Genomic DNA, 11,990 nt, shown 5'->3' on the forward strand with positions numbered 1-11,990 from the left:
ACTTGATTTTTGAATCATTTTTCAGTTTAAATATTTTTCCAAAAAATAAAAATTAACGTCGTGATAAAAGATGGGAAAGTCATAAATGTCAATGATCACATTAACTGATTATTTAACTAAGACCACTCTTATCCATGACACCTGTCATGGAACCACATTCCTGCCACATTAGCGACACCTCACCAGTTTATTTCTTTCACTTAACCCATCACACTTACTAATATCCATAACATACCCCTTTACCATCAAATTGGCCCACTTAAGTTAATTAATTAATACAATGTATCCCTCATAATGCATTGTGTACAAAAAAAAATGTTTCAGCTCCGTGGTTCAATATGCTCAACATTGATATCTTGAAGGACAGTCATTTCAACGGCTTGGTAAAGAAGCTTGCTAACATTGGAGTCTTTCAACGGCTTGGAGAACGAAGCTCCTTTCACGCTACCGCTGCGAATGATCTAACAATCTTATCAATTTATTATTGACGTCCTTACAGATGCGTATGTGGCTATTAAATTTATATTTAGAATATCATTTACTTGTTAGTTACTCTATAAATTTTTAACATGGATGAATACTTTGTTAGTACTCTGTATATGTTAAAGTGTTCATTTTGACTAACAATAATTTTCTTTAAATAGTTTTTGTATAACAATCTATTTTAAATTTTAATGAATTGAAATAGTAAATAAACAACACAAAATAGTAATGTAGATACTTAAGTTTTATTTTTTTTGTTTGAACAATTTATCATTAATTTTCTATATTTTGTTTTCATCTTATTTTTTCTACTTTATTTTATAATGTAATACGTTTATTATTTGATTGTTATTTTTTAACTGAGTTTATTGTAGAGGCAAGATTGATTTTGGTTAATATATTACGTTTTGTATTGTTTTGTTAATTACGGAGTATAAAATTCCACTAATTTTTAGTCCATACGGACAAGTTACTTTCATTTTGTGAGTATGCTACAGAGTAATAACAACATTTTTATTTTAACCTTTATTTTATTTTTATTTTTTATAATAAAATTGAATATTGATAAATCTAACATCATTTTTACTTCATCCACACAACTGTACATTAACAGGTTATAGAGTACAACATGTTAATGTATGACGAGTTACTCTGTGGTAAATATGACGCTCTTTATGACATCAAACTCAAACCTCTATGCGAAACTGTTGGAAGAATCGCAATAACAAAGTTTTCATAACAAAAGTTCTCTCAAGTCCAGCACTAATCATCGATATTCAATTATTGACATTCGATTGGGTATCAAGAAGATCGAGGAGAGTGCTACTCAATTGGCACGAATGGCTTATCAACTCAAACTCGTTGGCTTCATTGTGTACGAATCGTTCTGGTGTGGGTTAACATTACATCATACTCGGGTCACTTCTGCTACCCATCGAGGTGTTTATATTCATATGAGTAGATAGTACATATTTGTATGTAATATATCTGAAATACCTTCTTGTATCTCACACACTAGTTGTACTCCTTTTCGTTTTGATTGTAATAATAAATTGTTTTGCTTTCAAAAAAAAAATTGGTGGATGAATTAAAAATGATAGCGGATATATCACCGTTCTAAAACAATATATCATTCTTATTGCAGAAATAATTATTTAAAATTTCATACGGAGTACGGAGTATTATTTCTTTATGATCCGTGGCAATAGGTCTGAATAAGCTCTTCTCCGATGAAGTGTCGATCTGTTGCGTGTATTTGGTCTGAATCACCGCCGGTTCACAAAGTTACGGCTACCGCCGTACTCGACCGGCCGGAGAATCTTTACACCGGCGGATCCGATGGCACCATTTTCTGGTGGAATTTATCCTCAACTAACACCACCGATCACGTGAGTCTTTTACTTCAATCTCATCATCAATTACTCAACTTATAACCTATGCATACATAGATTGCAATTAGGTTTTGTTTATTCAACTGCTTCTTCAGTAATTCAGCTATGTTTAAGTTGCAATTACGCCATATTATCTTCATTTTTCACTTTTAGATTCCGAATTTACAAAATTAACTTTGATGGTATATTACTGTAGTTGAATTCATTAAGTTATCATGTTGTTGTTAGAATTAGTGTTCATACTGGCTTAGTTTATCCCCAAATTATTGTTAGGTACCAATAAGCACTTGTCATGTTGATAAATATCTGTATTGCCAGGGCTTAAAACCTAAGCATAAGTTGTCAGTTTTTAGGATGTTATCGTCGTCTTAGGGGTTTCGTATAAGGCTGACATATGCAACAATCTATATAAAAATCTTAGGACATTTACTTGGATGATTAAATGAGATAGATCGTCTACTTGAAATTACTTATCCAGTGTAGATACTTGTTTAGAATTTGCAATTGCAATTGACATGATCTTTATAATCAGAATTTTATCATATCCTAATGTATAAGTCACGAGCAATTAGCTTGTCACGTTAATGTATATGTTTTTATCGTCAGGATATAAAACCAGTTGCTATCTTATGTGGTCATACTGCACCAATTTCTGACATGGATATCTGTTTTCCGGCATCGACTTTAGGAGATGAGAAAACAAGTGATTCAAGTAATGTGGCATCTAACCCTAGTTCAGCTAACTATGGTTCGTTAATAAGTGCGTGTACTGATGGTGTATTGTGCGTTTGGGGCAGAGACAGTGGACATTGCAGCCGCAGAAGGAAAATGCCAGCTTGGGTCGGGAGTCCATACATGGTTAAACCATTACCTGAAAATAAGCGATATGTATGTGTAGCCTGCCATTTTGTTGATTCTGTTAATTTGTTAGACTATCAGTCACTTGATTCCTCTGAATACGGTGAACCACAGTCTACTAAACCTTCAAGATGCACAGTTGTAATAATAGATTCGTATACTCTAACGATAGTGCAAACTGTGTTTCGTGGAACTTTATCTATTGGTTCTTTTAAGTTTATGTCCATAGTGACATCCATTGGTGGTGATATGGAGAAAGAGTCAGTGCTGATTGCTGACTCGTTTGGTAACGTGCAATGTATATCATTACTAAAAGAAACCGACCGTAATGAAGATGTTTTGGATGATTCACAAAAGAATTCGTTTCACCTGGAAATGTCCGATTCGCTAAAAGAGTCGAGTGAAGGAGAACTTTCAATTTCATATGCTGCTTCAGGACAGGTTTTAGCAATTCTTTTTAGAACCTATTGTGTGTTTAAGCTGGTAGATGACAGTACAAAAATTGGTGAAATTTTACTCGTAGACGATCAACTTAGTGAGTATGACGTTGCAGGATGCCTGTTTCTTGGGAATGATTACTCTAACGTGGTGTCAAATGGTGACAAAAACGTTAACATATTTGTAGAAACTTTTGCTGTTTGGAACAGTAAAGGGTTTGTAATCATCTACAAAGTATCATATTTTGAAAAAACTTTCAAATACACGCCTTTATGTTCAGTTCCTGCTGTTTCACACCCTTCTAATGTTGAATTATCATTTTCTTTTGTTCTAATGGGTCAAAATCTTGTTCGAATTGAATCATTGTGCCTCCACACTGGAGAACCTGTAAACTGGAAACCGTTGATAACAATATGGGCGTTGATAAATAGCGGTGAAAAGTGTTATCAAGAATGCAAATTGGTTGGTGAAGGTAGTTATTTCAATGAGTGGTTTGTGGATACAAACGAACAACGCCCCAGTCTTTTCAGGCGAGAATTTGTAGTCACGTCTTCAATGGTTATATCTGAAAATGATTCATCCCCTTATGCAATAGTTTACGGATACGATAGTGGAGAAATCGAAGTCTTACGGTTCAATATGTTTACTGAAAAAACGGAAGCTCAAGATACGGATTCATGTGCATGGAAACAATATCTTTCAGGCCACACGGGTGCGATTCTCTGTCTGGCTGCACACCAGATGGTGGGTACATCCACAGAATTTAACTCAAATATTTATTTAATCTCGGGAAGTATGGATTGTACAGTACGTATATGGGATCTTAACTCTACCAATCTTATTGCAGTGTTGCACCATCACGTTCAACCAGTGCGCCAAATCATCTTATCCCCGGCCCACACTGACCGTCCATGGAGTGATTGCTTTTTATCTGTTGGAGACGATTCATGTGTCGCTTTAGCTTCACTTAACACGCTCCGTGTTGAGAGAATGTTTCCGGGACACCCGTATGTACCATCGAAAGTAGTATGGGATAGTACACGCGGTTATTTGGCATGTTTTTCCTTTAATCAGTCAGCAACATCTGATTCATCTGATGTATTGTATATTTGGGATATAAAATCGGGAGCCCGAGAGCGTGTTCTTCGTGGTAGTCCTGCTCAGTCAATGTTTGACCATTTCTGTACGAGTAGGAACAAGAGTAACTTTTCTGCAAGCTCCATTGAGCGGAACACTTCTGTATCCTCGTTGCTTCTGCCAATGATTGAGGATACACAAATTTCACAGTCTCAGCCAAATACCCCCGATTTCTCACATACCGCACATCCGATTACATGCTCGTGCCCTTTTCCCGGAATTGCAACACTCACTTTTGATCTGACTTTATTGATGTCCCTTAGATCTGAATCTTTTGAGATTCAGAATGATGCACATGCGGTTCAGACCCCACGAAATGGGTTGGACCGAATGAGCAGCTTGGGTACAGATGGCGGAGATGGTTTATTAGAAACGCCTGCAGATGTTACAGAATACGCTGATTGGGCTCATTCACTAGAAGGATGTTTATTTCGGTTTAGTTTGTCAGTTTTGCATTTGTGGAACGTCGATGATGAGCTTGACAAACTGTTAGTTTTGGATATGAAGCTTAAAAAACCTAAAAATTTCTTTTTGGCTTCTGGTTTACTTGGGGATAGAGGGTCTCTAACGTTAACTTTTCCTGGTCCATCTGCAAAACTAGAGGTACTATATATAATGTCTACAACAATATGTTAATAAGACATACATCACTTCTCGCAGTTGATATATTAATATTAATGTTTCAGCTTTGGAGATCGTCATCCGAGTTCTGTGCAATCAGGTCCTTAACTATGGTGTCGCTTGCTCAACACATGATTAGCCTGTCTCATTCATGCTCCACAGCAACTAGGTAACACACATTTTGTAGCTAATTGATTATTAGAATTATGATTTTTGTAAATAAACCTGGTGGTGTTTGTGCAATTTTGCAAGGCATGAGGGGTGGCCTATGTCAATTTTGGGAATTGGAATGCAAACCTCACATATGAACACTTCAAAAATTAAATCTGAAATGCAAATTGCAGCAGCATGAGTCAATCACTAGGCTGTGAAGTAGGTTTATCAAAGACGTGTCTTACCTTTTTGTACATTTGTTTTTCAAGATAATGTAATACATTGATAGTTTTGAATGTTTTTTTTTTTTTTTTTTTGGATGGTTTCCAGTGCTACAAATTGGTTCATGACCTGTGTTTCTATTGCAATAACCTGGATTTTTTATTTTTATTTTTGGAGGAGCACTTTGAGACATGTTCTTGTAGTCCATTTTTCTTTGCAAAATTTTGATGGATTCTATCTGTTTTGCAGTGCTTTAGCAGCGTTTTACACAAGAAAATTTGCAGAGAAATTTCCTGACGTTAAGCCACCTTTGCTCCAGGTAACTTCTTGTGTATTCGGAGTTTAGTAGCCATAGAGGTTGGTTACCTTTGATGATTGTCTTCATTGAAACTTATGTTTCATTTGAAGTATGCAAACTTTGGACTTGGGAGGTCTCATATAACATCTGTTAAATTTGCTCACCACATAATATATATAAAACAATCCTTTATATTTATATTTATATAGCAGCTTCTTTTCGACTCTCTGTTTCAAGACAATCCTTTAGCTTTAGTGTTTGCATTCTTTTCTTATTCTCTGTTTTTACAGCTTTTGATCAGCTTTTGGCAAGACAAGAGCGAACATGTTCGGATGGCTGCACGTTCATTGTTTCACTGTGCTGCTTCAAGAGCCATTCCACGTCCCTTACGTAATAACAAGCCCTATAATACCGAATCCAAAGGATCCGTTCAAGAAAACGCGACAGAAAACGTCTCTAGTAAGGAGGATTCTGAAATGGTATCATGGTTAGAATCATTCGAACGTCAAGATTGGATATCGTGTGTAGGAGGAACAAGTCAAGATGGGATGACATCACATATCGTCGTTGCTTCCGCTTTAGTTGTATGGTATCCAAGTCTAGTAAAATTACGTCTTGCAACACTGTGCATTCAACCGTTACTAAAATTAGTAATGGCCATGAATGAAAAATATAGTTCCACTGCAGCTGAGATTTTGGCCGAAGGTATGGAGAGTACATGGAGCGTGTGCATCAGTGCTGAAATACCTCGTTTGACTGCGGATATATTTCTTCAAATCGAACATGGTTCGGTTTCGTCTGTTGAGATTCGTGAATCGTTGGTTGAAATTCTTTTACCGAGTTTAGCAATGGCTGATGTACCTGCGTTTTTACATGTGATAGAAAGACAGATATGGTCAACTGCATCTGATTCACCTGTTCACATTGTTTCCCTTATGACACTCATCAGAGTAACGCGTGGCTCTCCTAGAAATTTGGCTCCTTACCTCGATAGGGTTTGCAACTTTTTCCTTCTAACCTATAAGTTGGTCAAACTATGTCAAACTTAGTCAAACTCGGCCAAAACTCGGGATTACTTAGAAAATCGGTCAAGACTCGGAAAAACTCAGGATTACTCAGAAAACCATTTAAAACTAGGTCAAAATTGGTCAAAGTCAAACTTGGTCAACATCCGAGTGCTCCCTGAGTTTCCGAGTAATCTTTAAAAAGTGCAGACCGAGTACTCTCCGAGATGCGATTTTTGCAGGGTGTTTATATGTGAGATATGAAAATGATTGTTTTGACTTGATCTTGTGAAGTACCCATGTTTTTATTGGATACTGTGATTATGATTCTGATGTCAAATAATCAGTTTCATACAAACATATTCGATTATTTAACGGGGAAAACTATAAGTACTTTCTTGCCCCTTCTTACCCTTTTATATATACTTCCAATCTACTTTTGTTGTCTTAAATACTATGAAAAATAAGAAAACTTGTACATGAATATTTTGTTAGAAATTTCTTTAGCATAGCTGATTAGAAGTAAAGTCCTAAAACTTATAAAGCAAGTATTTTTAAGATACCAAATATGGCTAGAATTATATTCCGAATACACCAGTAAGATTATGGCGCTTTGATGGACTTTGTGCAGCTTATCTTAAAGTTCACTTTCAGCTGTAATACGTTTAACATTTAGCCAGATTGCAGGTGGTAAATTTTATTTTACAGACAATGGACCCTGGCAACATGGCGATGCGTAAAAGTTGCTTGCAGAATTCAATGGCTACATTGAAGGAAGTTGTGCGTGTATTCCCCATGGTCGCTTTGAACGACTCGTCTACAAGATTGGCTGTTGGAGATGCAATCGGAGATATTAACAAAGTTATCATCCGTGTATACGAAATGCAAAGGTAATGACTGAAACTTGTTTTGGTTTAAGCCATCATCACTTAGATACCGAAGGTGGTTATGCTAAAACTATTAGTCTTAACAATATATAATTAGTTGTAACCACTAATTATCAAACAGCTAGAGGTGGGGTTATACAAAAAAAAAAAAAAAAAAAATTAATTGTTATCCATATTACTTTTACAGAGGTGATCACATAAGTTATGTTCCAACAGGAATTACATAATATGTGTATTTTTTATTTTTTTTTATTTTCATTGTATAGATGTTTTGAATTTATATACTTTTTTATGTAATTGTAGTATGACGAAAATAAAGATCTTGGATGCTGCGGGACCTCCAGGACTTCCAACATTGCTTGGAGGAGCTTCTGAAATGACTGTAAATACTGCAATTTCCGTCTTGAGCTTTTCACCTGATGGAGAGGTACATTTTGTGATCTTATATAAAGATATGTGTCATATTCATGCATGTATGCCTTATAAATTCATGCACCAGTAGCAGTATCACGTTAATCCCTCAGATTAAGATCCATTACCAGTGTTGCAGAACTCAGAATTACTCGGAAAATCATTCAAAATTGGTCAGAGTCAAACTTGGTCAACATCCGAGTACTCCTTAAAAAGTCTCGAGCGAGTACCCACCGAGTAGCAATTTTTTTGCAACCTTGTGGATGACACCAGTATAGGTCATGACTCGTGATACATATTTTTACACATTCTTTGTGATTTTCCTGGCCTTAACCCCAACATCACTCCTGTTTATATTATTCTGGCTGTTTACTATTCTAATATGATAAGCTTCTTTGGGATATACATTAAAATAGTTTCAGCTATATGATATGTTTATTGTTAACAGGGTTTGATAGCTTTCTCTGAACATGGTCTAATGATCAGATGGTGGTCACTGGGGTCCATGTGGTGGGAGAAGATTAGTCGAAATCTTGTACCTCCTGTTCATTGCACTAAACTGATTTTTGTTCCTCCATGGGAAGGGTTTTCTCCTACTTCCACAAGGTCCAGTGTTATGGCTAATGTAATGGGTAACGGGAAGCAGTTTTCGCAGGTAATTCTACAATAATGACTAGGGTAGTTTTGTAATTTATCACTATCTTACCATCTTGAAACATATGCACCATCCTGAAACTACACGTACATTGAATTTCGAGGTCCAGTATAGTTCTTCAAAATGTAATTTAAATTTGTTGACCTTAGAAAATTATCATATACGTTTAAATGTAATTTTTTTGACGGACTAAAGTTGACATATTTGACTTGTATATCAACAAACGAATCTCAAATGCTACGCTTAACCAAATCTGACAAATGTGAATTGACCCGGTACATTCTTCAAATGTGAACTAAGAATTTCTTAATCTGCCTGAAAGTAAATTTAACTTTTGACTTGACATGATTCAACAAGTGTTTGATTAAAAGTTAAATATCTTAAAAAATGTCCGATGATAAATGAATGTTTCCGTGAACCAAAATTAACGATTCTGGTATCTTTTACCTATAATGAAAAGTTGTATACATTGGAACAAGTAAATACTGATTTTACTGTTGATTTGACAGGACAATTCAAGGGATTTGAGTGAAACGGAGAGATTAAAACTGTTGCTTCATAATCTTGATCTCTCGTACAGGCTAGAATGGGACACCGGAAGGAAAGTACTACTCAAAAGACATGGCCAGGAATTGGGAACCTTCCAATTATAACCTCAATCAATGTTTTGTCCAGATTTCATCTACCAATATTCGATCATCTAATTACAAAAAGACAAGACGGCCTTCTAGTCTGCATTTGATCAATATCGTCGGGTTACATTACCTTCTCATGATATGGCAACAGGAGGTTTGATCATCGAGGAAAGCATGTTTTAGCCAAAACCAGCCTCTGCCTTCATGTTGACCTGCTGGTGTTTTCCACAATTGCTACAAGTTACCACATATTTAGTGCTTATATAGACCACATACTGATTATTTTATTGAACAGTTTTGTTGCTTGTAGCCTTATATTGTTTTGGTGTTACAAATATACCATTCAGGGATTTTGGAATTGGGATATCTTCATAGCAGTTTGAGGTTAAATGTTTTTTTGTTAAATCTAGAATGATTACCAACTTAGCCACCTTGATGTCAAATTGGTTGGTGGTTTTGTTAATTTGTTGCAAAGAAAAAATGAATACTTGTAAATATCAGGAATTAGAGAATATTACTTTTTTCTACCTTTTTAAATAAATTAAGTTAAAAGTTAAACGTATAAGGGAAAAACTCACATTTATCAAATATAGTTTAATTTCAATAAAAATAAAAATTTCTAAAATACAGTACATGAGAAGGTAGTATTTTCGACCAACACCTAATATTTGTGCAGTAAGTACGATGTCACCGCTTGACTATATACAAGACTGCGTTAGTTTGCACAAAGTCATCAAACAACTACTCATCTCAACAACTACTCATCTCAACTAACTAGACTCTTCCACTTCCAATTTGATAGCTATAGCTATTAGATCATCATGTGTTACCGGGGATAATTTGTTAGACATAAAAGATAGGGTAATTAAATCCAACTTGTGATTATGGAAGTTTATACAATAATTAGAATAGGATTAGGATGCAAATTGAAAGAGATGTGATATTTCCAATTATTATTATTATTATTATTATTATTATTATTATTATTATTATTATTATTATTATTATTATTATTTTTTTTTTTTTATTTTTTTTTTTTTTTAAGAGAGGAAACCCCCAATGATCGAGCACATTGGCTCCCCATAGAAGATAAAACCTCGTGTAACTAAGCCCCCAAGCGCGAGACCTGATACCAGGTGAATTGCGCATTATGCACGCCCTCTAGTTACACTCCATTTTTGAACAATTTGACATAGCAAGGAATTAAACCTGAGTAGTGTGCTTCATTGGGCAACTCGGTGGATACAAAGTCAAGCTTGCGTGGTTTTTCAAATTTATTTTTGATAGGTCCAACACAATATGATGACATTTTCTAAAAATACCCTGACAAATATATACCATCAAAAAGTTCGTGTAGACATGATTTAAGAGTATTTTAGCAACTTTGAGTGGATTAATCAAAAATAGAGTTGAAAGAATGGCCAATAGCCTAGTGGTGAATGACTCACTCTCCCTTAGGGGAGGTGAGGGTTCAATTCCCACTAGGTGAGGATTTTCCAAATAATTGGATCAAAAACCATTCTTACCGGGCCCAAATGATCCCTTACTCCCACGCATGCGAAGATTGAAACAATGACAATGCAGGTTCGTTTATCGGGCCTGGCATGCTGTGGGGAAATGGTTGATGGTGTTTCGCCAGGCTCCAGTGGGCTACCGGGGACCGCTGGATGGGTTGACAAAATCAACACATGACTAACATGTCCCTGCCGATACACATGTTTTTTTGAAACAAAAAATAGAGTTGAAAATATCAATTATCAAATTGAAAACAACCACATAGTGCGGAGTATGTTATTAGCCTGCGCATTTACTTGTCCTCATGTGACATATATTTCTTTATTATCGGAGTGTTATTTTTGGTCTTGTCTTTTATTATCATGTTTTCAAAGGTATAAAGGTAACAAAATTATAAACAATTTTCTTATCGAAATTTTGAACATACTAAAATATTGATCTTGATTTATTATGTTTGGGTGATGCATATGTGACATTTCAAATAAAAAAAAAAAAAAAAACCTGAGAGTAACATTCGTCTGATAATACCCTATTTATACTCATTATTTTTAAAACCTTACAATCGATAACTTAAGATCTGATTACTATCTCAGTTGAATTGGATAACCACATAAATTTTAAGTAATTTTTATGTGTGGAAATTGAGCATAATCCTTTATATATTCTTCTATTTTTATTTTTTATTGTAATGTAATATATAACACCATAAACATGTTTTTGTTATAAAATATCTAGATTGTGTTATAAAATATCTAGATTGGATGTTAATTTTATTATTATTATATTTCTTGCACAGTAATATTTTATACTATAAATAGACATGTATGGTAACCATTTAAGGTGCACCATTTTCTCTTGAAATATCAATATCAATATTTCTTCTCTCCTTCTTCTCTCTTTTTCTCTCTTTGTTCTTATAACCATTAAAGGTAGTTATAAGCTTACTGAATTATAACACGTTATCAGCACGAAAAGCTTAGTGTAATTAAAAGATATCTCAAACGATCACGAATCACTAATCAAGGTATGAAATTATTAATAATTTTCAGACTCGAATATATCAAATTTTGGACTACTAACATTTATATTTATGTTATTTAAGTTATATATGGTCGGTTATACCACCTGAATTATATTTTATGTAATCTAACTCTTATTAACTTCACTAACATTTATATTTATGTTAATAAGACCTCATGATTGTACGCAACACGTCATTTGACAACACAGTACTTTATGTACGCAACACGTCATTTGACAACACGGTACCATGGGTCGAGAT

The 11,990-nt window shown here is 34.8% G+C and overlaps 1 protein-coding gene across 3 annotated transcripts; it reads left to right on the forward strand.

Moving 5' to 3' along the window:
- Positions 1-1,531: 1,531 nt before the first annotated feature.
- Positions 1,532-9,559, forward strand: LOC139891628 (uncharacterized). 3 transcript variants are annotated; one of them, XM_071874607.1, is made up of 10 exons: positions 1,532-1,871; positions 2,481-3,882; positions 4,018-4,910; positions 4,994-5,097; positions 5,553-5,622; positions 5,892-6,596; positions 7,293-7,495; positions 7,796-7,919; positions 8,352-8,558; positions 9,068-9,559. In XM_071874607.1, exons 1-10 carry the CDS (start codon positions 1,713-1,715, stop codon positions 9,209-9,211), a joined length of 4,011 nt encoding a protein of 1,336 aa, XP_071730708.1. In that variant the 5' UTR covers positions 1,532-1,712; the 3' UTR covers positions 9,212-9,559. The 3 variants fall into 3 exon arrangements, with proteins under 3 accessions (XP_071730708.1, XP_071730707.1, XP_071730709.1); XM_071874606.1 differs by having other exon boundaries at positions 2,481-4,910; XM_071874608.1 differs by lacking the exons at positions 7,796-7,919; positions 8,352-8,558; positions 9,068-9,559 and having other exon boundaries at positions 2,481-4,910; positions 7,286-7,489.
- The last annotated feature ends 2,431 nt before the right edge of the window (positions 9,560-11,990 follow it).

The sequence above is a fragment of the Rutidosis leptorrhynchoides genome, chromosome 2 (genome assembly GCF_046630445.1).
Source record: "Rutidosis leptorrhynchoides isolate AG116_Rl617_1_P2 chromosome 2, CSIRO_AGI_Rlap_v1, whole genome shotgun sequence".
Lineage (NCBI taxonomy): Eukaryota > Viridiplantae > Streptophyta > Magnoliopsida > Asterales > Asteraceae > Rutidosis > Rutidosis leptorrhynchoides.